Source organism: Symphalangus syndactylus, chromosome 12 (assembly GCF_028878055.3).
Source record: "Symphalangus syndactylus isolate Jambi chromosome 12, NHGRI_mSymSyn1-v2.1_pri, whole genome shotgun sequence".
Taxonomy (NCBI): Eukaryota; Metazoa; Chordata; class Mammalia; order Primates; family Hylobatidae; genus Symphalangus; species Symphalangus syndactylus.
In genome coordinates this window covers 63,537,321-63,565,126 of record NC_072441.2, presented here as the reverse complement: position 1 = coordinate 63,565,126, position 27,806 = coordinate 63,537,321, and the positions used below count along the sequence as shown (strand labels likewise).

The following is a 27,806-nucleotide window of genomic DNA, read 5'->3' as shown; positions in this document are numbered from 1 at the left end:
ATCTGTACAACAAACTCTCATAACACAAGTTTGTGTACTAAACCTTCACATATACCCCTGAAACTAAAATAAAAGCTTTTTATAAAAAAGGTACCACCTCTCATTACCGTTGTCTTGAGTCTTAAGTTTCCAACACATGAACTTTAGGAGGCACGCCTAAACCACACCACTATCACTGAAAAAATGTTTGCTAGACATATCCCACTGTAATTATCTACTTGTCTATTTCTCTCTATGGTTCTGTCAGTCATTGCCTTTATAAATTTTGAGACTATGTAATTTGACATATAAAATTTTTTAAATTGCTATTATTTTGGTGACTTGAAGTGGTCCTTCACTTATAATAATGTTATTTTCCTTAAACTATTATTTTGCCTGATTTTAATAAAGCTTTTGTGTTGTATTAGTTAAATTTTGTTTTTATTCAATTTTATGATTTTTTAAAAAGTTGGACCTTTAATTGTTTTACATTTGGTGTTTCCATTGAAATATTTGGATTCACATTTGCCATTTTATTTTTCATTGTTTATTAGTCCCAACAGAAAAGTCCTTTCTTGATATTTTTGACTGAATATGTATTCCTTTTTAATCATTTCATTTTTTTCCCTATTAGGTTAGAAGTTATTCATGCTATTTCTGTACTTTCACTGGTAACCCAAGCATTGAAAACATGAACACTTAACTACCAAATTCTTAACTTAATTAAAACCTTTACTCACCTACCAGATGATACAAAGCTTTTAGAACACTTGAACTTCATATACACACCTCATAATTCAAATGTTATTGTCTGGGAATTTGAGTAGACCTTTTAAGTATATTTTAAACTTCATAAACATTATTCTGCTTTTAGAAAGTCATGTTCATTTATACTTGCCCACTTTTTTCCCTCTCTTCATTTATTCTTGTATCTTAGACGTTCTCCCTAGGACCACTTTCTATTTGCCTGAAGTATATCTTTTAGGATTTCTTCTAACTAGATTTTGCTGGTAATAAATTCTCCCACTTGTCTCAAATTGTTTTTATTTCACTTCAACCTTTTAAATTAATACACTTTATTTATTAGAGCAGTTTCAGGTTCACAGCAAAATGGAGTGGAAAGTACAAATTTTCTATATATGCCTTTTCCCCACCCCATGTACAGCTTCTTCCACTATCGACAGCCCCCATCATAGTGGTGTATTTGTTACAGTCAATGAATTTGCACTAACACATCATTATCACTGCTAAGTCCAGAGTTTAAGATTCACTTTTGGTGTTTTAGGTTCTATGGGTTTTGACAAATGTTATAATGACACGTATCTACCATTGTAGTATTATAAGGAATAATTTCACTGCCATAAAAAATCCTCTGTTCTCTGCCTATTTATTTCTCCCTCCCCACTAACCCCTGGTAACTACTGATCCTTTTATTGTCACCATTGTTTTGCATTTTCCAGAATGTCTTATAGCTGGAATCATACATTAGGTAGCCTTCAGATTGGCTTATTTCACTTACTAACATGCATTTAGGGTTCCTTCATGTCTCTTTGTAGCTTGGTAATTTTTTTTAGCATTGAATAATATTCTGTTGTCTGGATGTACCACAAAACTGTGGTACATCCATTCATCTACTGAAGTATGTCTTAGTTGCTCTCAAGTTTTGGCAATTATTAATAAAGTTGTTATAAACATCCATATGCAGGTTTCTGTATGAACATAAGTTTTCAATTCTTTTGGGTAAACACCAAAGAGAGCATGATTGCTGGATCATGTGGTAAGAGCATGTTCAGTTTTGCAAGACGATATTCCAAAGTGGGTGTACTTTTTCATTACCACCAGCCACCAGTGAATGAGAGACTTCTGGTTGTTTCACATCCTCCAAGCATTTGATGGTGTCTGCATTTTGGATTTTGGCCATTCTAATAGATATGTATTATATCTCATTGTCTTAGTTTGCAATTTCCTAATGACGTATGATGTTGAACATCTTTTTATATGTTTATTTGTCATCTGTATATCTTCTTCAATGAGATGCCTGTTTAGATCATTTGCCTATTTTTTAATTAGGTGGCTCATTTTCTTATTGTTCAGTTTTAAGAGTTCTCGGGTTATTTTGGATAACAGCCCTTTGTCTGATGTGCCTGCAAATATTTTCTCCTAGTCTGTGGCTTGCCTTCTAATTCTCTTTTTATTATTTTCATTTTGAAAGACATTTTAATTGAGCATAGAATCCTAATTTGGCAGTTATTTTTCTTTAGCTTTGAAGTTATCATACTACTGATTTTAGCCTCCAGAAAAGTTTAGCCAATTTACCACTTTTTGGAAGATAATCTTTTTTCTGTTTGGATGTTGTATTAGTTAGGGTTCCCTAGAGGGAGAGAACTAATAGGATAGATAGATAGATATAAAGGGGAGTTTAATAAGTATTAACTTACACAATCACAAGGTCCCACAATAGGCTGTCTGCAAGCTTGAGGAGCAAGAGAGTCAGTCCAAACTTCAAAACTGAAGAACTAGGAGTCCGATGTTTGAGGGCAGGAAGCATCCAGCACAGGAGAAAGATGCAGGCTGGAAGACTAGGCCAGTCACACCTTTTTGCGTTTTTCTGCCGGCTTTATATTCGCTGGTAGCTGATTAGATTGATTGTGCCCACCAGATTAAGGGTGGGTCTGCCTTCCCCAGCCCAGTGACTCAAGTGTTAATCTCCTTTGGCAACACCCTCACAGACATACCCAGGAACAATACTTTGCATCCTTCAGTCCAATCAAGTTGGCACTCAGTGTTAACCATCACAGATGTTTTAAGGATTTTTCTCATTGACTTTGGTTTTCTAGTTTCACTATGTTGTGCCATTTACTTTGTCAGGTACTTGTAGGTACCACTCATAAGAAACCACCTCAAAGTAAATGTATAGCCAGAGATTTCTTGGCTGACCTAAGCTATGTCTAACTCAGGTGTAAACTGGAGGGCCAGGCCGTGGCCCCCACTTCTTATGTCCAGTTTTGTATTCCCTAATTATTATGCTCTGTTTCCTGGCAGAGAAACTCCTTCCAACTGGGTGGAGGGAGTGGTTTTTCTTCTGGTTGGCTCTTAATCTGAGTGTGTAGTTCTTTAGTGTCCAGTGTAATGTGTGGAGAAGATCTCCTGTAAGACTCCTCGCCTGGGGAAGTTCTTCCTCTGACTTCTGTGCCATGAAGACTCTGAACCAAAGCCCAAGAGTGTGAGGTCTCTAAATGCTCAATACATTTTTGGGTGCCGATGTTTTGCCTGTCTTTCTCATAAAATTGGCCTTGGAGTTTTCTCACTGTCTCTTCAACTTGTCCGTTCTTCTAAGGTGATTTTACAAATATTTTATCCCTCATTTCTATTATTTTCAGTGAGATGGTATATCCAAATAACCTCATCACAATTATCAGAAAACTAAATCTCCTGAGTTTTTTTCTTTCATTTTATAATTCTTTGTCATTTATACATAATGTGTAATTAACCTTTGGATTTGATATTTCTTTATCAACTGTGATACATTTTTAAATATTTTGTCTATTAGTAATAATGGATTAACTATAAAATAAAATCATTTTCATCTGTGAGTAATAACAGTATTATTACTCTCCCTTTCCATTCTTATTTTTTGTTCCTGTCTTACTACACAGTCCTGATCTTCAGGACAATGCTGAGTATTAGTGACAGCACACAATCTTATCTTGACATCAGTCTCAAAGGGAATTGTTCAGCACCTCATCATTAAGCAAGGTGTTTGTTGCAGAGTTTAGGATTTCTTTTGGTTTTGTATGTGTGTGTATTTATGTTTGTGTAGTGGAGGGGAGGTAGGTGTTTTTAGATACCTTTTATAAATTTAAGAAAGCCCATTTTTAAAATAATTTTGTTAAAAGTTTTTAATTTTAAATTTCATTCAGTGCATTTTGATATATTACGATAATCATACATATTTAATCTATCAATGCATTAAATCATATTTAATGATTTTTAAAATTAATGTATTTAATTTCTGAGACAAAATTATTTGAGCATAAAACACCATTTATATGTTGCTGGACAAATTCTGTTAGGATTTTGTTTAGGATTTGTATGTTATGAATAAGATTGTGCTATAATTTTCCTCTCTCATATTGTCCTTTGCAAGTTATAGATCTCAAACTAATTCCAGTCCCTTACCTATATTACCCCTTAGCTGATCTAATTTTTCCCATAGCACATATAACTTTATAACATACTGTAGAGTTTAACTGTTTACTACAGCTGTTTTTTTCTATTGACCGCTCTCAAAAAAAAAAAAAAAAAAAAATAAGCTCCTTAAGGGCAGGGATTTTTGTTATGTGCTTTGATATATGTCAAGCATCCAAATTCCTGGCATATCATAAACTTTGAGTAAATATTTTAAATACATGAGTTGAAGACAGAGATTGTGGTACAAATTACCCTATGCCCCTAATTGTGGTCACTTTCTGCAAATGTTTCTTCAAATGTGCACTTGAATATACAAATACACACATAATTTGTTACATAAATTTTACTTACACAATTGTGGGAGCTGGTTAAACAACCTCTGAAAAGACATTGTCTTCCTGTCTGATGGTAGAGCTGGAAGTCTGCAGGGTAAGCAATTGAGAAGGAAAGATGGATGTAAATTGGGAGAGAGTGGCAACAAGCAGGAACCAACTAATGTAAGTTGGAATCTATGAGGACACACGAGCCCCTGTCAGTTCTCACTGCTCCAATAATGGGTAATGTAGGTGTTCTGCAGGAGAAACTTTGTCCTGATGCTAAACATAACCCTGGCTCAGGAGTAGGAGAACCTGAAGGAGGATCCAGGAGAAGGGGAAACAATTGCTGGACTGGCTGCTGCCCACACCCACAAGGTGAGTCAGCAAATATGGTGACTCTGCCCTGAACTCGCTAGTGTAAAAAAACCTGACTGCAGTTTCACTATCATCCTCCAAATCTCATGTGAAAATATGTCTTGTGGCACACCCTAAGCAGGAAACATAATTTAGTTTAGACAAGTTGGACAAAGTCACAGCGGGAGTTTACAAATTTGAAGTTTTATTTTTTTCCTTATGAGTTGACAATTTTCTCATTATAAAGTGACCCTCTTTATTTCTATAAATGCTGTGCCTTGAGGTCTATCTAATACAGCTTCACTGGCTTTTATTTAGTTAGTGCCTGCAAGACATATTTTTCCAACTATTCACTTTCAATTTCAGTATCTTTATGTTTTAGAGCTATCTCTTATAAACAGCATATAGTGGAATTTATTTTTTAAACAGTTTGGGGCAAGTTTTGTCTTTTTTATTTGTACCTTTAGAATATTTACATTACTTATAATTACTAAAATGTTAATGTTGACTCTTCTTATTTTTATTGCTTTCTATTTTCCAATCTTTTCAATATTTCTTTTTTGGTATCATTTTATATTACTTTGACTGAATTAGGTTTTACTTTTTATCATTTTTCAGTTTTATATGTTGTTTCTCTGCATTTACTGATTAGTTCATGTAACGACACATATTTAATGTTAGTTGATGTAATGTGTTATTCGACCCTACAAGTCTAAAATTAATCAATATGTTCATCTTCTTTCCAGCAATGAAATTACATTTAAGCACTTTAACTTCATTTGCCACCTTTCCTGTGTCTACAATACTCTTAACTTTGCAAGATATTATTATCATTGTTTATAAAGTCAAAATATATTTAGATTATTTATATATTTATCGTTTTACCAGGCTCTTCATTTTTTTCTGGTTTCAGACTTTTCATCTGGGATCACTTTCTGCCTAAAGTACATATTTTAGAATTTCTTTTAGTGAGTAAAGGAAATTCCTTTACCTGCTCTTGATAAACACGTTCAGTTTTTGTTTTTTTGAAAGTCTACATCTCACATACATGCTAAAAGATATTTTCCACTACGTATAAAATGTTACATTGACATTTATTTTCTCCTACCACATCAAAGATAGGCAACAGTTATCAAAGATGTGCTGTTGTCAATCAGTCATCTACTATTAGCTGTTGAGAAGACAGTAGACAATCTGTTGCTTTTTAAAAGTTAATTTGTCTTTTTCTTTTCACAGCTTTTATTATTTTTTAATTTTTTACCCTGTGTGACATAATATCTAAAAAATGAATAAGATATAAATAGCATTTGAACAAGTGGTAAAAAAACCACTGGCCTTGTGTACAACACCCGGATCAAGAATGAAACATTACTGGCATCCCAAGAATTTCCTGCATATTCCTTCACAATCACCACTTGTTCTCCTCCTCCATGTTATAGTCACTGTTCTGACTTTATGATAGTGACTTTCTTCCTTTACTTTGTGCTTTTGCTGTTGGTGAAGGTATCCCTAAATAATATGGTTTTGTACATTTTTGAACATAATAAGTAAATTTATTTTATAGCCTTTTTATTGTTTAATATTTTACTTGTAGGATTCATCTATGTTGTTAGAAATATTTGTAGCTTATTTTTACTATGTACTATAATTCCTTATGTGGCTGTACCATAATTTATTTGCCCATTGTAAGTTTATGATAATGTGGATGATTTCTAGTCATGAGTAGTTAAAAATAATGCTGCTACTGACATTCTTATACTTTTTTTGGTGCACATAAACATGCATTTATGTTGAGTATATACTTAGGAATGGAATTGTTGGGTCATATCTTCAATTCTACTATATAATGACATACTGTTGTGAAACACTGTTGTACCATGAAACGTTTCCACCAGCAGTTAATCAGGTTTCCTGAGGCTCCATATCCTTGGTAAGATCTGTAGTATTTATATATCTGATCTTTTATTTATTTTCTAATCTAATCAGTATTTTTTTTGAGATGGATTGTGGCTGTGTCACCCAAGCTGGAGTGCAATTGTGTGATCTCGACTCACTGCAACCTCCGCCTCCTGGGTTCAAGTGATTCTCCTGCCTCAGCCTCCTGAGTAAGTGGGATTACCGGCGCCTGCCACCACACCCAGATAATTTTAGGATTTTTGTAGAGACGGGGTTTCACCACGCTGGTCAGGCTGGTCTCAAGCTCCTGACCTCAGATGATCCACCCACCTCAGCCTCCCAATCTAATCAGTATTTTATTGTGGTTTTTGTTTGCATTATTCCAGTGGCTGATGAGTTTAATCAGTTTTATATATTTATTAGCTATTTAGATTTCCTCTTCTTTGAATCAATTCTTCATGCCTTTTGCCACTTTTCCTTTTGGATTATCTGTCTTTTTCTCAATTATTTGTAGGAGTTGTCCCTTTTTTTCTTTTTCAACTTTTATTTTAGGTTCAGGGGATACGTGCACAGGTTTGTTACATGGGTAAATTGTGTGTTGCTGGGGTTTGATGTACAAACAATTTTGTCACCCAGGGAGTGAGCATAGTACTCATTAGGTATTTTTTTGATCCTCACCTTCCTTCAAGTAACCCTTCACCCTCAAGTAACCATGGTGTCTGTTGTTCCTCTCTGTGTCCATGTGTACTTAATGATTAGCTCCCATAAAAGAAGTGAGAAATGCAATATTTTATTTTCTGTTTCTGCATTATCCTAAGCAGGTCTGCTTAGGATAATGGGCTCCAGAAGCACCCATGTCGCTGCAAAGAACATAATTTTGTTCTTTTTTATGGTTGTGTTGTATTCCATAGTGTATATGTACCACATTTTCTTTATCTAGTCCACTGTTGATGGGCATCCTGGTTGATTCCATGTCTTTGCTATTGTGAATAGTGGTGCAATGAACATACACGTGTGTGTGTCTTTTTGGTAGAACAATTTATATTATCTTGGGTATATACCCAGTAATAGGATTGCTGGGTCGAACGGTACTTCTGTGTTAAGTATTTTGAGAAGTCTGTAAGCTGCTTTCCACAGTGGCTAAACTAATGTACATTCTCACCAGCAGTGTCTAAGTGTTCCCTTTTCTCTACAACTTCACCAACATCTGTTATTTTTTGACGTTTTAATAATAGCCATTCTGACTGGTGTGAGATGGTATCTTTTTGATTTGCATTTCTCTAATGATAAGTGATGTTGAGCATTTTTCATATGGTTGTTGGCCACATGTATGGCTTCTTTTGAGAAGTGTCTGACCATGTACTTTGTCCATTTTTAATGGGGTTGTTTTTTCCTTGTTAAGTTCCTTATAAATTCTGAATAATAAACTTTTGTCAGATGCATAGTTGGCAAATGTTTTCTCTCATTCTGTAGATTGATAGTTTCTCTTGCTGTGCACAGGTACTTTCGTTTAATTAGGTCCCAAATGTCTATTTTTGGTTTTGTTTCAATTGCTTCTGGGGACTTTATCATGAAATCTTTGCCAAGACCTATGTCCCAGATTTTCTTCTAGGGTTTTAATTATAGTTTTACGTCTCACATTTAAGTCTTTAATTTATCTTGATTTGATTATTGTATATGGTGAAAGAAAGAGGTCCAGTTTCAGTCTTGTGTATATGGCTAGCCAGTTATTCCAGCATCATTTGTTTAATAGGGAGTCCTTTCCCCATTGCTTGTTATTTTCAAAAATCAGATGGTTGTAGATGTGTTGCTTTATTTCTGGATTCTCTATTCTGTTTCATTAGTCTATGTGTCTGTGTTTGTACCAGTATCATACTGTTTTGGTTACTGTAGTGTTGCAGTATGGTTTTAAGTCAGATAGTGTGATGCCTCCAGCTTTGTTCTTTTTGCTTATGATTGCTTTGACTATTTGGGCTCTTTTCTAGATCCATGTGAATTTTGGAATAGCATTTTCTAATTCTGTGAGAAATGACATTGGTAGTTTGATAGAAATAGCACTAATCTACAAATTGCTTTGGGCAGTATGGCCATTTTAACAATATTGATTGTTCCTATCTATGAGCATGGAATGTTTTTTGCATTTGTTTGTGTGGTCTCTGATTTCTTTCAGCAGTGTTTTGTAATTCTTTTTGTAGAAATCTTTCACCTCCCTGGTTAGCTGAATTCCTAAATATTTTATTATTTTTGTGGCTATCATGAATGGGATTACATTCTTGATTTGGATCTCAGCTTGGACATCATTGGGGTATTGAAATGCTACTGGCCGGGTGCAGTGGCTCACACCTGTAATCCCAGCCCTTCGGGAGGCTGAGGCAAGTGGATCACCTGAGGTCAGGAGTTTTAGACCAGCCTGGCCAACATGGTGAAACCCCATCTCTACTAAAAATACAAAAATTAGCCACATGTGGTGGCGCATGCCTGTAATCCCAACTACTTGGGAGGCTGAAGCATGAGAATCGCTTGAACCCAGTAGGTGGAGGATGCAGTGAGCCAAGATCATGCCACTGCACTCCAGTCTGGGCGATAGAGCCAGACTCAGTCTAAAAAAAAATAAGTAAGTAAAGGAAAGAAAGAAAAAAAAGAAATGCTACTGATATTTGTACATTGGTTTTGTATCCTAAAACTTTACTTGTTTACCAATTCTAGGAGCCTTTGGGCAGAGACTATGAATTTTTCTAGGTATAGAATTATATTGTCTATGAAAAGAGATAGTTTGACTTGTTCTTTTCCTGTTGGGTGTGTTTTATTTCTTTCTCTTGCCTGATTGCTCTGGATGGAATTCCAGTACTATGTTGAATAGGAGTGGTAAGAGTGGGCATCCTTGTCTTGTGCTGGTTCTCAAGGGGAATGCTTCCAGTTTTTGCCCATTAGTATGATATTGGCTGTGGGTTTGTCATAGACAGGTCTTAGTATTTTAAGGTACATTCTCTCATTGCCTAGTTTTTTGAGGGCTTTTAATATGAAGGGGTGTTAATTTTTATCCAAAGCCTTTTCTGCATTTCTTGAGATGATCATGTGGTTTTTGTTTTTAGTTCTGTTTATGTGATGAATCACATTTATTGATTCGTATATGTTAAACCAAACCTTTTATCCCAGGGATAAAGCCTACTTGATTGTTTGGTAGATTACCTTTTTGATTTGCTGCTGGATTCAATTTGCTCGTATTTTGTTGAGGATTTTGTGTTTGTGTTCATCAGGTATATCGGCCTTAAGTTTTCTTTTTTCTTTCTATCTTTGCCAGATTTTAGTATGAGAATGATGCTGGCCTTGTAGAATGAGTTAGGAAAAAGCCCCTCCTCCTCAATATTTTTGAGTAATTTTAGTAGAATTGGTACCACCTCTTCTTTATATATCTGGAAGAATTCAGCTGTGAATCTATCTAGTCCAGGGTTTTTCTGGTTGATAGGGATTTTAAAAAAATAACTCATTCAATTTTGAAACTCATTAATTGATCTGTTCAGGATTTCTGTTTCTTCCTACTTCAGTCTTGGGAGGTTGTATGCTTCTAAGAATTCATCCATTTCTTCTAGGATTTCCAGTTTGTGTGCATAGAAGTGTTCATAATAGTCTCCAGGTTTTTTGTTTCCCTGGGGGGTTGAGGGTAGCGTAACCTTTGTCATTTCTTATTGTGTTTATTTGTATCTTCTTGTTCTCATTTATTAATCTATAGTGAGCTATTGTTCTTGTTTATTCTTTTGATGGAGCAACTCTTGCCTTCATTGATATTTTGTGTGAATTTTCACATCTCAATTTCATTTACCTCAGCTGTGATTTTGGTTATTGCTTTCCTTTTGCTAGTTTTGGAGTTGGTTTGTTCTTATTTTTCAGTTTCTCTAGGTGTGCTCTTAGGCTGTTAATTTGAGACTTTTCTAACATCTTGATGTAGGTATTTAACACTATAAACTTTCCCCTTAACACTGCTTTAGCTGTGTCCCAGAGATTCTAGTATGTTGTATCTTTGTTTTCATTCATTTCAAAGAACTTTTCCAATTTTTGCCTTAATTTGATTCTTTACCCCAAAAGTCATTAGGAGCAGTTTGTTTAATTTTCATGTAATTATGTGGTTTCAAGAAATCATCTTGGTATTTATTTCTATTTTTATTGCACTGTGGTCTTAGAGAGCGTGGTTGGTATGATTTTCAGGTTTGTTTTGTTTTGTTTTGCTTTTTTTGAGACAGAGTCTCACTCTGTTGCCCAGGCTGGAGTGCGATGGCACGATCTCAGCTCACTCCAACCTCTGCCTCCTGGGTTCAAGCGATTCTCCTGCCTCAGCCTCCCAAGTAGCTGGGATTACAAGCCTGTGCTGCCATGCCCAGCTAATTGTTTTGTATTTTTAGTGGAGACGGGGTTTCACCATGTTGGCCAGCCTGGTCTTGAACTCCTGACCTCAGGTGATCCACCCACCTCAGCCTCCCAAAGTGCTGGGATTACAGGCGTGAGCCACTGTGTCCGCCCCAGGGAATTTTTTTTTTTTTTTTTTTGAGAATTGCTTTAAGGCAGAATGTGTGGCTGATCTCAGAATATGTGCCATGTGTAGATGAGAAGAATGAATATTCTGTTTTCAGATGGAGCATTCTGTCGATGTCTGTTAGGTCTGTTTTTTTCAAGTGTCAAGTTTAGATTCTAGATATCTCTGTTAGTTTTCTGCGTTGATGATCTGTGGAACTGTCAGTGGAGTGCTGAAGTCTCCCACCAATATTGTGTGGTTATCTAAGTCTCTTGGTAGGTCTCTAAGAACATGCTTAATTAATCTAGATGCTCCAATGTTGGGTGTATGTATATTTAGGATAGTTAAGTCTTCTTGTTGAATTGAACCCTTTATCATTATATAATGTCCTTTTTGATTGTTGTTGGCTTAAAGTCTGTTTTGTCTGATATAAGAATAGCTACCCCAGCTGGGCGCAGTGGCTCATGCCTGTAATCCCAGCACTTTGGGAGGCAGAGGTGGGTGGATCACCTGAGGTCAGGAGTTCAAGACCAGCCTGACCAACATGGAGAAACCCCGTCACTATTAAAAATACAAAAATTAGCCAGGCGTGGTGATGCATGCCTGTAATCCCAGCTACTCGGGAGACTGAGGCAGAAGAATCGCTTGAACTCGGGAGGCAGAGGTTGCGGTAAGCCGAGATCGCGCCACTGCACTCCAGCCTAGGCAACAAGAGCGAAACTCCGTCTCAAAAAAAAAAAAAAAAGCTACCCCTGCCCTTTTTTGTTTTCTGTTTGCTTGATAGGTCTCCATCCCTTTACTTTGAGCCTATATGTGTCATTGCGTGTGAGATGAATCTCTTGAGGACAGTATAGAGTTGGGTCTTGCTTCTTTATTCAACTTGCCACTCTGTGTCTTTTAAGTAGGGTGTTTAGCCCATTTACATTCAAAGTTAATATTAATATGTGAGAATTTTATTCTGCCATTATGTTGTTGGCTGGTTGTTATGTAGACTTGATTGTATAGTTCCTTTATAATGGCAGTAAGCTCTATGTATTTAAGTGTGTTTTTGTGGTGACAGGTATTAGGCTTTCATTTCCATGTTTAGCTCTCCCTTAAGGACCTCTTGTAAGGCAGGTCTGGTGGTAATAAATTTTCTTAGCATTTGCTTGCCTGAAATGGATTTTATTTCTCATTTGCTTATGAAGCTTAGTTTGGCTAGATATGAAGTTCTTGGTTGGATTTTTTTTTTCTTTAATGATGCTGAATATAGGCCCCCAACCTCTTCTGGCCTGTAAGGTTTCTGCTCAGAGGTCCACTGTTAGCCCTTGTACATGACCTGCCCCTTCTCTCTAGCTGCCTTTGAGATTTTTTCTTTCACATTGACTTTGGAGAATCTGATGACAGTGTGGCTTGGGGATGGTCATCTTGCATAATATCTTACAGGGATTCTCTGAATTTCCTGAACTTGTGCGTTGATGTCTCTAGAGATGTTGGGAAAATTTTCACGGACAATATCCTTAAATATGTTTCCAAAATTACTTGCTCTCTCTCAATCTCTTTCAAGAATCCAATGAGTTTGGTCTCTTTTACATAATTCCAAATTTCTTAGAGGTTTTGTTTATTTTCTTAAAATTATTTTTCTTTATTTTTATCTGCCTGTATTAATTCAAAAGAATGGTCTTTGAGTTCTGAGATTCTTTGAGTTCTGAGATTCTTTCCTTAGCTTGGTCTATTCTGATATTGATGCTTCCAATTACATTATGAAGTTCCTGTGCTAATTTTTCATTTCAGAAGTTCAGTTTGGTTCCCTCTTAAAATGAATATGTCATCTCTCAACTCTTGAACCATTTTACTGTTTTCTATGGATTGAGTTTCAACCTTCTGTATCTCAATGAGCTTCCTTGACATCGAGATTCTGAATTCTATGTTATTTCAGTCATTTCAGTCTGGTTGAGAACCATGGCTGGGGAGCTAGTGTGATCATTTGGAGGTATAAAGACACTCTTGCTTTTAGAGTTGCTGGAGTTATTGCACTCGCACTTTCTCACCTGTGTGAGCTGATGTTCCTTTAATCTTTAAAGTTATTGTCTTCTGAATGGGGCTTTTTGCTTTTATATTCTTCACCATCATGCCCAGACTCCCCAAAACTTTCTATATTTGTCTTTTACATCTAAATATTTAATTCGCTTGAAATTGATTTATGAATTGTTGTGATGTAAGATAGGAATCAAAAACTTGTTCTTTTTATATAGAATTTCTGTTTTCCCAGGAACATTTGTTGAAAAGACCTTTCTTTTATCATCTCTCTGAAAGGTCACCGTGATATAAATCAAGCATCATATTAGCATTTTGAAATATAAACAAGTTAGGCACTAGTTAAAGCAGTAAAGGCAAATTGTATTCAGTAATAACTATTGCAATAGGGGAGAGAACCACGTGTCATCTGAGTTCAACTCTGTTGAAACAAAAGGCAAGAGATTTTTTAACATCTACAGTATGCTAATGGTAAGGTGCTGAAGGATGTTAAAGTGGGTTGGTGTGTGTGAGTAGGCCATCTGGGTTTACTAATTGGCACTTAACTGGAAAACAAGCAAACTTCTCAAAACCTTTTTTTTTTTTTTTTTTTAAGATGGAGTTTCACTCTGTCACCCAGGCTGGAGTGCAGTGGTGCAATCTCGGCTCACTGCAACCTCTGCATCCCGGATTCAAGCAATTCTCTGCTTCAGCCTCCTGAGTAGCTGGGATTACAGGTGTGTACCACCAAGCCCAGCTAATTTTTTTTGTATTTTTAGTAGACAGGGGGTTTCACCATCTTGGCCAGGCTGGTCTTGAACTCCTGACCTCAGCCTCCCAAAGTGCTGGGATTATAGGCGTGAGCCACCGCGCCTGCCTCAAATCTTAATCACAGGAGGCAATGGTGGAAGTTGGAGCAAGATGCCCACCAAAATTAAGTCCTTATCCTCCCACAGAGACTGACAGTTAGTTGTCTCCCTTAATGTTTGCATTTCTAAAATTTCTGAGAAGAAAATTCTGGTAGAACATTTACGTCTCAAAGGGTAGCAAAAAATATATAATTGAAAGCCTTCTAAAGTCAGTGCTTTAAGAGGAGGTTCAGGGATCTACTTACCTATCACCAGGTTTTGGCTGGAACAAACAGGAAATTATCCCATCATTTTTGAGCTTTTTTAAAGCTCAAAAGGGGGATTTGGCTGTTTTTCAAGACACGACCTTAGGCTGCTAGAAGCCATGCTAGAGTATGGTCAGGTCTCTTAGTGCAGGGGTTTGGACTGAGTTGTTAATATGCTGAGAGTTCTTTTGTACTTCTCAGCGTGGGGCCTCTTTAAGAACTCTAATATATTCTACTGGTCTGTTTAACCTGTCCCTGAAACAACATAAACTGTTATAATTTCCATACTATTGTAATAACTTTAAAATATGTATCAATATTTTTAAAGTAAGTTCTCCAACTTGGTGTTTTTTCTTCAAGAGCATCTCAGTTGTTTTGACCTTTTGTATTTAAATGTAAATTTTAGAATCAGCTTGTTCAAGTTCCATTAAAAAAATTTGTTGGGATTTTCTTTGAGACTGCATTGAATCTATAACCCAATTTGGAAAGAATGGACATATATAAAATATTCAGTCTTCCTATTAGTGAGTATGATAGTTTCCTGTGGGTATACATCTTCAGGATATAGCTCTCTTCTTTAGAATTCCAATCAAATTAGAATATTTTCAGTGTAAAGGTCTTGTACATCTTTTTCAGATTTATTTATTTATTTTTTGATGCGATCATAAATGTTCTCTCTCTCTCTTTTGAGACAGGATCTCACCCTGTCACCCAGGCTGGAGTGCAGTGGTGTAATCATGGCTCACTGCAGCCTTGAACTTCTGGGCTCAAGTGATCCTCCTGCCTCACCTTCCTGAATAGCTGGGACTACAGGCATGAGCCACCACGTTTGGCTTTTAATTTTTCTTTGGTAGATACGGGGTCTCACTATGTTAACTAGGCTGGTTTCAAATGCCTGGCCTAAAGCAATCCTCTGCTTCAACCTCTCAAAGTGCTGGCATTATAGGCATGAGCCACCATGTCTGTTGTCTCTTTTTTATTTTATGTTTCTGGTAAGTAGAAATACAATTGGCTTTAGTATATTGATTTTATACCTAAGAACATTGCCAAAATCTCTTATTAATTCTTACAGTTTATCTGTAAATGTTTACATTTTATCTAGTTGTTTTGTGGTCTTCTCTTCCTTCTTTCTTTCCTTCTTGTCTTCCTTTAGTGAAGAAGATTTTTCTCTGATGATATGATTTAGTTTCTTGCATTTTATTCCTTGTGTATCTATCATACGTTTTTGCATGAGACTTGCAAATACTATCTTATATCCCATTATTTTAACCTGATAACAACTTAACACTGTGTGCATTTAAAAAAAGCAAAAGAAAACTAATAAAACCTCTATGCCTTAACTTCATCCTTCTGCTCTTTTTTTGTTGTTTTATTTATATCTTATTGTACTGTCTATGTCTTTAAAGTTATTATAGTTATTATTTTTGATTGGTTTCATTGTTTAGTCTTCCTACTTAGGATGAGAGTAGTTTATATACCACAGTTACAGTGTTATAATATTCTCTGTCTTTTTGTGTACTTACTATTACCAGTGAGCTTTGTATCTTCATATGATTACTTGTTGCTTATTAACATCCCTTTCTTTCTGATTGAAGTACTCCCTTTAGCATTTCTTGTAGGACAGATCTGGTGTCGATGAAATCCCTCAGCTTTTGTTTGTCTGGGAAAGTATTTTGCCTTCATTTTTGGAGGATATTTTTGCTGGTTATACTATTCTAGGGTAGGTTTTTCTCCTTCGGCACTTTAAATATGTCATGCCACTCTCTCTTGGCTTGTAAGGTTTCCACTGAAAAGTCTGCTACCGGATGTATTGGAGCTCCATTGTATGTTATTTGTTTCTTTTCTCTTGCTGCTTTTAGAATCCTTTCTTTGTCCTTGATCTTTGGGAGTTTGATTATTAAATGCCTTGAGGTAGTCTTCTTTTGGATTAAGTCAGCTTGGTGCTCTATAACCTTCTTATACTTGGATATTGATATCTCTCTCTAGGTTTGGGGAATTCTCTGATATTATCCCCTTGAATAAACTTTCTACTCCTATCTCTTTCTCTACCTCCTCTTTAAGGCCAATAACTCTTAAATTTGCCCTTCTGAGGTTATTTTCTAGATCCTGCAGACATACTTCATTGTTTTTATTCTTTTTTTAAATCTCCTATGACTGTATTTTCAAATAGCCTGTCTTCAAGGTCACTAATTCTTTCTTCTTCCTGATCAATTCTGCTACTAAAAGATTCTGATGCATTCTTTAATATGCCAGTTGCATTTTTCAGCTCCAGAATTTGTTTGATTCTTTTTAATTATTTTAATCTCTTCATTAAATTTATCTGATAGAATTCCTAATTCCTTCTCTGTGTTACCCTGAATTTGTGTTTCCTGAAAACAGCTATTCTGAATTCTGTCTGAAAGCTTGCATATCTCTGTTTCCACAGGATTAGCCCCTGGTGCCTTCTTTAGTTTTTTTGGTGAGGTCGTGTTTTCCTGGATGGTGTTGATTCTAATAGATGTCCTTTAGTGTCTGAGCATAGAAGAGTTAGGTATTTATTATTGTCTTTACTGTCTGGGCTTGTTTGTACTTGTCCTTTTTGGGAAGGCTTTTCAGATATTCAGAAGGACTTGAGTGTTGTAATCTAAGCTGTATCTGCTTTAAGGGCACCCCAAGCTCAGTAATACTGTGGTTCTTATGGACTCATAGAAGTACTACTTTGATGGTCTTGGATAAAATCTGGGAGAATTCCCTGAATTACCAGGCATAGAATCTTGTTCTCTTCCCTCACTTTCTCCTAAACTAAGGGATTCTCTCTCTCTTTCTGTTCTGAGCCATCTAAACCTGGGGATGGAGTGACACAAGCACGCCTGTGGCCACCACCACTATGACTGTGCTGGGTCATACCTCAAGCCAGCACAGCACTGAGTCTCGCCCAAGGCCTGCTGTAACCACTCCCTGACTACTGCCTATGTTCACTTAACGCCCTGGGGCTCTACAATCAGCAGATGGCAAAGCCAACCAGGCCTGCGTCCTTCTCTTCAGAGTGCCAAGTCCCTCTAGACCCTGGGTGGTTCCAGAGGTGCTGTCTGGGAGTCAGGGACTAGGGTGGAAAACCTTAGATCTCTAGCTGATATTCTATTGTACTGTGGCTGAGCTGGCATTCAAACCATAAGACTCAGTCTTCCCCACTCTTCCCTCCCCTTTCCAAAGGCAGAGGAGCCTCACCCTGTAGCCACTACCACCACAAGCCATAGGGAGTACTGCCAGACTACTGCTGATGTTCCTTTAAGGTCCAAGTACTCATAAGTCAGCTTGTGGTGAATGCTGCCTGTCTTGGGACTCACCCTTCGGGGCATTGGGCTCCCTTCTGGCCCAGGGCAGGTCCAGAGATGCGGTTCAAGAGTTGAGTCCTGGAATCAGGGACCTCAGGAGCCTACTTGTTGCTCTATTTCCCTGTGGCCATGCTGGTACTTAAGGTGCAAGACAAAGTCTCCTTTACTTTTCCCTCCGCTTTTCGCAAGTAGAAGGAGTTTCAGCCAATAGCCACCACAGCTAGCAATGTGCTGAATCTCACCTGAAGCAAGCAAGTCTCAGAGGGTGACCCAAAGCCCTTGACATAGTAACTTGGTTTCACTGCTGGTTATTCAGAGCCTGAGGGCTTTTCACTTAGCAGGTGATGAATGTTGCCAGGACTGGGTTCTTCCCTTCAAGGCAATGGAGTCCCTTCTGGCCCAGAGGTTGTCTAGAAATGCTATCCAAGAGCTAGGGCCTGAAACAGGGACCTTACAACTCTGACTGGTGTCCTATCTGCTGTGGCTGACCTGGTATCCAAGATGCAAAACAAGTCCTCCTCTCTCTTCCCTCCCAACTCCTTAAGCAGAAGGAAGGTGTCTCTTTTGAAGCTGTGAGCTGTGCATCCTGGGGTTAGGGGAAGGGTGATGCCAGCACTCTCTTAGCCACCCCAGCCGGTGTCTTAGTAGGTCACATGCCCCTCCCAGTCCACTGTCTCTGGGCCTGGTTCAACGCTAGGACTTACCTAAGATTTGCAATCCTTATGGCCTAGACTGCCTTCCAAGTTTACTTAGAAACACATAGCACTGTAGCTGTTGGTGATGAGGTTTGCAGGAATTCAAGTTTTGACAATTGGGATTGGCGATTCCCCTCTGGTTAGGGCTGACTTAAATGCTCCCTCCATGGGCAGGCACCAGCAGAATTTGGTCCAGTTTCCTTTCTGCTCTAACGGGATGGCACTGAGTTCAGTGCCACACAATTGCTGTGTTCTCCCTCCCCCGGCACCCAGAGACACTCTCTGCATCATGCTGCTGCTGCCACGGTGCCATTAGAGATTCAAAACTGTTTTACTCACCTCTCCAGCATGACTTTCAGTGATACAAACTTAGCAGTAGGTCTTATGAGGACGCACCTAATTTTTGGTTCTTACGAAGGTGTTTTTTTGTGTTAGATAGTTGTTAAATGGTGTCCTTGGGTGGGGAGGGGAAACTGGTATTCTATTCCACTATCTCGCTATACCTTCTATCTTTTGTTTATAATTCAAGGAACACATTGTTATAACTTTTATAAAATCAGTGGTCATTTATATTTTCCACATATTTACCTCTTCTCTTTGATCCTTCTTGTATTTCAGACGTTCCGAGATCATTTTTTTTAATGCCTGAAATTTATTCTTTAGAATTCTTTCTTTCTTCTTTCTTCCTTTCTGTCTGTATTTCTTTTTGTCTTTTTTATTTTTTTAGTGATTGATTTAGTTTGATTTGATCACTGTAAGCAAGTGGGAGCATGCTATTAAGGGATGTTTCTTGCCTTTGTTCCACAAAGCCTTATTATGAAAGGTTTACATATACCCGTTTAAAATGTAAATCTAAGCATGCTTCTTTTAAGATGCACTATGTGCTGTATTCTTTTGGTGAGTAAATCAAAATGAGAATGGCAAGAGGAAGGCTGGAGAGCTAAGAGTGGGCCATCTCATGTAGGGCTTGACAGCTATAATAAATAAAAAATCTAGACTTTATCCTAAGAACAACAGAGTCATTGAAGAGTTTCAAGCATACAAGTGTCATTATTACATTTATGTTTTAGAAATATTACTTTGGCTGCTATATGCAGAATAGTGTAGATAAGGGCCAATGGTGAATACTAGAAGAGCAGATAGTAGACTATTGAAGGAATACAGGCAAGTTAATGAAATAGGGAGAATTAATGAATTTGGTGATACTTGGTGGGTGAATCCTCAGAGCTTCAGACTGTGACTTGTTTTTGGGAGTAAAGGACAGGCTAGAGTTAAAGACAAAGCCTAGGCTTCTGGCTAGGAAAACTAGGTGGGTGATGTTATCACTCACTAATATGGGGAACAAAGAAGAGAAGCAGATTTGGAAGATAGAATGATAAGTTTCACTTTGTGCATATTTAATGTGAGATACTTTTGAAACTTGTGATACTCAAGACAATGTCTCACCAGGGACGGTGCCTCACGCCTATAATCCCAGCACTTTGGGAGGCCAAGGCAGGTGGATCATCTGAGGTCAGGAGCTTGAGACCAGCCTGGCCAACATGGTGAAACGCTTCTTCTAGTAAAAATATAAAGATTAGCCAGGCGTGGTGGTGTGCACCTGTTATCCCAGCTACTCGGGAGGCTGAGGCAGGAGAATTGCTTCAACTAGGGAGGCGGAGGGTACAGTGAGCCAAGATCAGATCTCTGCCCTCCAGCCTGGCGACAGAGTGAGACTCCATCTAAAAAAATAAAAAAAAAAAAGTAAATAAATAAAAAAAAAAGGCAGGGTGCGAGGTGGCTCACATCTGTAATCCCAGCACTTTGGGAAGACAAGGTGGGCAGATCACAAGGTCAGGAGTTCGGGACCAGCCTGACCAACATGCTGAAACCCCATCTCTACTAAAAATACAAAAATTAGCCAGGCGTGGTGGCATGTGCTTGTAATCTCACCTACTTAGGAGGCTGAGGCAGGAGAATCACTTGAACCCAGGAGGTGGAGGTTGCAGTAAGCCAAGGTTGTACCAGTGTACTCCAGCCTGGGCAACAGGAGCAAAACTCTGTCTCAGAAAAAAACAAACAAACAAACAAAAACAAAAAACAAACAAAAAAAAAACAGAGAGAGAGAGAATGTCTCCTCTGCTACTTCTTTGTCTCAGGAAAATGCAAAAGTTGTAGGTTTTTCTACAGACTACCACTGAAATACTAATTTTTTTAAAGGGAGAGGGGAGATGATACATAAAACTTCAAGAACAGAAACCAGTTTTTCTCTATTCCTTTCTCTGACTTCTCTACATTTGGCTCCCTATTAGATATGGTCTTATTTTCTGCCTTACAAAGTGTGGTTATACGTAGATAATTAAATTTAGCTTATAGACAATTCAATTTAGCTTCTTTTTTTGACCAAACAAATATGGTGGGGTTGGCAACCTCTTAGATGACCTCCAGTGATCTCTATCCGCTACAGATTTACACCCTTGTCTATAATCTCTTTTTTTTTGTTGTTTTTTTGAGTGTGAGCTGAACAATTCAACTCACTTTTTAAAAACAGTGTATGGCAGAACTGATGTGGTGGCACATCTGAGGTTATAAAAAAAACTGTGGCGTGGCTCACACCTGTAATCCCAACACTTTGGGAGGCTGAAGCGGGTGGATCACCAGAGGTCAGGAGTTCAAGACCAGCCTGGCCAACATGGTGAAACCCCATCTCTACTAAAAATACAAAAAAAATTAGTCAGGCATGGTGGCACACACCTGTGGTCCCAGTCAGGAGGCTGAAGCAGGAGAATCACTTGAACTTGGGAGGTGGAGGTTGCAGTGAGCCGAGACTGTGCCACTGCACTCCAGCCTATGTGACAAAGTGAGTCTCCATCTCAAAACAACAACAACAAAAACAACAAACTGTGGCTTCTGTTTTGGGTGCCGAATCTCATGCTCTTTCTTGGATGTCTTTAAATGGGGGGAAGCCAGCTTCCATGTCATAAGGAAGCCCTGTGGAAAGGCACAAGTGGCAAAGATCTGAGGCTTGCCAACAGCCAGGTGAGAGAGCTTGAAAGTAGATCCTTTCAGTTGAGCCTTAAGGTTACTGCAGCCCAGGCTGACATGTTGATTGCAGTTACATGAGAGACTGTGAACCAGAATCACCCAGCTAAGCTGCTCCTAGATTCCTGACCCACAAACACCATGAGATAATAAATGTTTGTTGTCCTCAGCCACTAAATTTTGGAGTAATATTTTATGCAGCAGTAGACAATTAATACACCTGGTTTGGTGCACAAATCAGGGTAATCAGGCTGGGTCATGGAAGGAGTGTTTGATATATAGGAATGTTGTGATTGAGATAATAAACTTTTATTTATTGAAGAGTAAATTAGTACATTAACAAAATCTTATCTGATAGAGAGATAACACCAGAAGTCTTCTTACTGTGATTATCAGCCTAAGTGACTGGTTGAAGTCAGGATATATATCACTGGATAGTTTTTTTCTGGAAAGACTTAGAACACATCAATAAGGCCCTCTAATAAAGAAATTGAAATGAGATCTTGCCCTTTGGAGAAAGAGAACTGTGTAATTCCTGTAGCCAGGGCTCTTAGTCAAAGAGAAACAGAGGGTTGTGACAATGGTCCAGTGAGCCTGGCCCCAGAACTCCCTTCAACTAGTCTCTTGCTTGACTTTGGGGAGAAGACTGGGCATTATTTAGAGGCTGGAGACTAATTCGACAATGGGAAGATGCAAAAATTCATATCCTTGGTTCACACTTTGATCTTGGGCCATTAGATCCAGTTTCTCTTTGCCTCTCTTGTCTAAAAGATGCTCAGATACTAGTTTCACCACTTTGAGAGGCATGGCTGCTGCCCTCAGTGAGTGAAAGATTGTCTTGCTGCCTGAGATGGGATGTGCCTGGCCAACACCCACTTCTCTGGTTGTATAAGACAGGGACCTAAAAAGGGAAAGGATGGGAGGAGGATCATCCCGCAGTGATCATGTAGGGCTTCATGCTATAAATGGTTTTGCATTTCCAGAGATGAAACAAGTCTCTTCACCACAGGACAACTGCAGATCATAGCCCTATGGTCTGGCTGGTTTTATCAATCTGGCAGTTCAGGGTCAGTGCAAAGGACATCCCCAACACCTGTGAAAAGAGTTGGGAAAATTTGAAGTCTTCATAAGAAAAGCCATTTCTTTCACAATGCCTGGGACTGGCCTCTGAGAAAAAGAATGTATCCATTACACTGAAACCACCCTTCCAACCATTACTTTCAAGTCTCTCTCAGGAGCTCTTTCCTTTAGTTAAAGAATAGCAGTAGGGAGAGAAACAGGGTCAGTGATGACAAGATAACAGGCTGTAAAGTACTGGAGCATGTTTTATCTTCTGAGGAAGTCACAGAAGCCCTGCTGCTAGGATGGTCATATTCTGCTCACTGAACACTGTGCAATGAGTTATCTCTATCCATGCTCTGTGCCTCCTTTGTTTCCAAACAGAGAAAAATCATTTTCTCTGAGCTTCCTGGTTGAGTTTTAACTAATCTATGATATACCCAACACTTGGGTAGAAAAATGTTAGAAAGATCACATTATTTTTGTCCTTTTTTATTAAAAAGGACAGAAAACTACCCTCAATTCACCCATCACTTGTCAAACTAAGCACAGAAACAAAGAGGAAATTGACTGCAATTTTCATCATCAGCCCCTTAACATGCAAGATCAGGTTTTCAAATGAAATGCTTTATTAATTCGTATTTTTCAGACCAGCTGTGGAGGGATCAAAGTGGGATTCTGGTTGGTGGCTTTTTGTTTGACTGTGAATCATGTGAATCACTCATATCTCTGAGGAATGAATTGACCAGAGAGATGTTCTTTTTTTTTTTTCTTTTCTTATTTTTTGGAGACGGAGTCTCACTTTGTCACCCAGGCCGGAGTGCAGTGGTGCGATCTCGACTCACTGCAAGCTCTGCCTCCCGGGTTCACGCCATTCTCCTGCCTCAGCCTCTTGAGTAGCTGGGACTACAGGTGCCTGCCACTACTTCTGGCTAATTTTTTGTATTTTTAGTAGAGATGGGGTTTCACCATGTTAGCTAGGATGGTCTCGATCTCCTGACCTCGTGATCCTCCCGCCTCGGCCTCCCAAAGTGCTGGGATTACAGGCTTGAGCCACCACGCCCAGGCGAGAGGTGTTCTTATAGCACATTTTCTATATACCTTAAAGCAAATTGTTAATTACATTATTTGCTACTTGCCTGGGGGAATTCAGATACTAGCAAAAATAGCTAAAATTTATTGTGTAAATACTGTGTACCTGGTATTATTCTGAAACCTTACCTGGCTTAATTCATGTAATCCTCACAATAATCCTGTGGTTAAGCTCTTACCTCAATCACACATACACAGATGGTGACGATTCCGATATACAGGAAATTGGAATGAAACCACAGCCTTGCTTTCGCATAGCAACCCTAGAAAACATTTCAGTTACAAATGATACTACTCTATAATTCCACCATATCAAGAGGATTATTTGGAAGATACAGTGCTTTGCACTTTGCTTTATGTAATACAAGAGACTTAGGTATTATATTTTTATTTTCTTTGCATGAATGAAGAAACAGGCATAAGGTGGGAAATATTAAACTAGAGACTTTTCTGGTGTTGTTATCATTACAGTGGTACCTAATGTAGAAGTCCCAGATCCTTACCCACTGAGTTAAACTAGCTTCTAAGAGGCAGGTCAGCAACCTACGTCCTACTGTCTTTGAGCACTCAGTGCTGACCAGAGATTAACATAGGGCATGCAATACTAAAATTGGTTTGCATTTCACTTTCTGCTTCAACATTCAGTAAATCCATCATAGCCCTACCAAGCGCCAGGACAGTTGCTGGTCAGTGGGTGTCCTAGTCTTTCTCTACAAACCTGAAAAATCCTGGAGATTTCCAAACCCCTTCAGGAGCAGATAACATGAGGAGGCAAGACCTCAGGGATCTGGTCTAGTTGGAAGATAGTTGTGGCTTCCTCTCAGAGCCTATTCTGGAGGTCCAAATGAATTGGACAGGTTGTTTCAGTAGTTCCACTAACTCTGTCTCCCTCAATTCCTTACTCCTTCACCTATGATTCATTTTCCTAAGGGGCTGGATTCTGCCATCTCCAAGGAAGAAGAGCAGAGGAAGAGGGAGAGGGAGAAACTTTTCTATCTCAACCCCATACATTTCACTTTTAACCATAAGGAGACCTACTTCTTGCTTAAGAAATATCTAGACACAACCCTCTCCTACTTTCACACAAAAGTAACTGTTCCCCTCTAATGTAATAGTCTAGTGTAGCAATATCAATCACAGTGTCTCTAGTCTAAATGAGTTTGTTCCTATGTTTTTCTGACTTTTCTAATTACCCAAGGTGGTTGCCCTGGCCTCTCTTTTATTCAAGGTCCCCTGTTTCTCGATAGAAGGTCCAGGTCCTCTATGACTGCAGTTTCCAAGGTAATTAAACATTTAAACAAAGAGGTCAATAACAGAAACATTGCCAACAAAATTACCTCCACTTTTGGATCTGAGGGGCAAGATGCTGGTGGGCCACTGGTCCAATCACTCGTGCCATTTATACCACAACACCGCAGCTAAAAGCCAAACCCCCAAAATGATGATGGTTAGAAAGTCAACAGTGAAAAAAGGCTGTGGACCTTAGAGGAAAAGGTGGGCCTTTCAGATCTGACTCTATAGCAGAAGTCCAGAATTGGTCTGATTACTATGGGCTCCTTGAAACAAAGTGCTTTCTAATCTGTTATACCATTTCATTCACATAAGATCCCTGTGGAGTAGAGACCCCTGTGCTTAATCTAGTCACATTTTTTTTTTTTTTTTTTTTTTTTTTTGAGACGGAGTCTCGCTCTGTCGCCCAGGCTGGAGTGCAGTGGCGCAATCTCGGCTCACTGCAAGCTCCGCCTCCCGGGTTCACGCCATTCTCCTGCCTCAGCCTCTCCAAGTAGCTGGGACTACAGGCGCCCGCCACCACGCCCGGCTAATTTTTTTGTATTTTTAGTAGAGACGGGGTTTCACCGTGGTCTCAATCTCCTGACCTCGTGATCCGCCCGCCTCGGCCTCCCAAAGTACTGGGATTACAAGCGTGAGCCACCGCGCCCGGCCAATCTAGTCACATTTTACAGATCAAGAATAAGGCACCCAGGGACTGCATAATGGAGGGATTAGGCTGACCACCCCTGGACCCACCAACCAATCTTACTGTGTCTTAAGATCATAGTAAGGAGGACCGTCAGACATTATGTACCTGCTTACACGATGCAACAGGAAGTGACAGCTATGGCAACCTTACCACAAAACAAAAACCACATCAAACTTTTAAATTCATGGGGCTTATGGGAGACAGAGACTCCCTAATACCAAAATACTCGAGGAAGCAACTAGCCAGATCTAGAGAGTGGAGAAGTCTAAAGGACAAATAGCCTAATTTCTTTCTACAAAGAGCAAGAACAAAGAGGTGTACTATTATAGATTAAAAGATAAATAGAGAGACCTATCATTCAAATATAAACACATAGGCCTTGTTAAGATCTTGATTTGAACAAGTCAACTAAAATTTTTTGAGAAAATTAGGGAAATTTAATTATAGACTTTATTAGTGGTATTAAGAAATTATAAAATTTTAGGCGTATTAAAAAGAAGTTCTTTTATATTTAGTGGGTGAAATAATATATTGTCTAGTATTTGCTTTAACGTATTCTAACGAGAAAAGTGTGGGGAATTAGATGAGATGACACTGGAAAATGTTAACTGTTGAAGAGTTGGGAGATTCATTTTTCTGTTTTTCTCTTTACTTTTGTATATTTCTAAAAATTATATAATAAAAAGTTTTCTAAACTGAATTGAAAAAATAAAGAATTGGAGATCTAGATAAGTTAAGTGACTACCCCAGGGCTACCCAATTCTGGTCTCCAGGCTCTCATTCCTGTGCCATTTCTTCTACTCCACACTAGGCTGGCGTGTGGTCATAGTGGTACTGTTTTGAGACACAAATAGATTATACTGGTGCAAAGCTCCATCTTTATCTCCCAACACATCACGTCAGGAATGCAGAGCTTGTACATGCTGTACATATACATATACATGTTTGTGGGTGGAAACAGCACATGAGGAATGGGGTTTTGGTGGGCTAGGTAACAAGCCTGATTTGGGCAACTCAGGAATTCAATGGCAATTTCTTGTGTTATACAATGCTGTTTTCAGTAAAATTTTGGAAAATACATAAACTAATCCAGTTTGCTGTGTTTGGGTCTTCTTCACATCCTAGTAGAACTTAGATAATAAACCTATTCATGTTAGAAAAAGATGAAAGAGAGAATGTAGAGAACTTTGTACTAATCAGACTAATTACTGGACTCCCATGTTTGTGATAGCCAAGGCATTATTCTGGGATTCAGGGATGTGGACCTTAGATTCTGAAACTTCCAGAAAAAGGAACTAGCCCCCAAGGATTTAGGCTTGAAAATGAAGTCTGGGCTGATCTGAAGAGGATTCCACCTGTACTCACAAATGACTGGATGGAGTCCCACGCTGCCTTGGTGCTATTGTCTGAGTGGTAACGGTGGATGCTGTCGGTCAGACCCTTAGCCACATATTCATTCAGCTGGGCAGGCACATTCCAGCAGAGGAGACATGGTAAAAAGCAGGTGAGTTCAAGGAATAAGGAATTTCCAGTATAGGTTAGTGGTTCCACTTGCTCTTCCCTTCCAAATGGTCTCCTCAGAACTAAGGGTGAGGGGAGGGTGTTTATCTATGGGCATAAATGCTGAGCATGAGGTGGCATTGAAGGAGGAAGTATTTAGTAGGCTTGCTTTCTTCTAGAGCTCTGGCTTTACAAGGGAGGAAAAGGGGCAATTAAAGCAAGGACTATCCTTAGGCACTGAGGCAGACATTCTCTCCTGCCAAATACAGAGGAAAGCAATAGAGGAAGAGACACTTGTTTTACTGTTCTTTCCAGGCACCTCTCAAGATACCACTCAGATACAATCTCTTTCATAAAAATTTTTTCTTCCCCCAATTACAATTACTCTCTGTTTCCTCTATCCTTCCACCTCATTTCTATCTCTATTATAGGACTTATTTTGTAATTTTGTACCAACTTCTCCACTGCATACTCCCCACTTTCAGTATTAAGACAATGAGTTGTTGTCTTTATAACTTACCTTCTGTTCATATACAAAGAGCAGGATGGCCAAGGTCACCTCAGCAAGGAGGATAATCAGCAGCAGGATGAAGAACTGGGACAAAGCAGATACATTCTCACAGCACTGATCCCTATTCTCGTCCCACTCCCACTCAGCTCTGGGAGCATCCAGGGGCATTTGCACACGTGCAGGATGTTCCTGTTCTGCCTCCTCGGGCCGTTGTAAGCCTTCTTTTGTTTTGTGAAAATATGTGTTCTTTTTCTACAATTAGACTCTAGAGGGCAGATCA

General features: G+C 38.7%; 1 protein-coding gene and 1 long non-coding RNA gene across 12 annotated transcripts in view; one reads left to right on the top strand and one right to left on the bottom strand.

Annotated features, from left to right (window-relative positions):
• Positions 1-27,806, top strand: part of LOC134733830 (uncharacterized) — a 52,815-nt gene that overhangs the window by 7,544 nt on the left and 17,465 nt on the right. The gene's annotated exons all lie outside the window — the stretch shown is intronic.
• The window catches only part of CD53 (CD53 molecule), a 54,789-nt gene continuing 48,659 nt past the window's right edge, over positions 21,677-27,806 (bottom strand). For all 11 annotated transcript variants that reach the window (XM_063624628.1, XM_063624629.1, XM_063624626.1 and 8 more), the window contains 5 exons: positions 27,536-27,610; positions 26,881-26,976; positions 24,872-24,952; positions 23,714-23,797; positions 21,677-22,476 (listed from right to left, as the gene is read on the bottom strand). In XM_063624628.1, the coding sequence (XP_063480698.1) occupies positions 22,405-22,476; positions 23,714-23,797; positions 24,872-24,952; positions 26,881-26,976; positions 27,536-27,610 (408 nt within the window). In that variant the 3' untranslated portion in view covers positions 21,677-22,404. The remainder of the gene's footprint in view (positions 22,477-23,713; positions 23,798-24,871; positions 24,953-26,880; positions 26,977-27,535; positions 27,611-27,806) is intronic.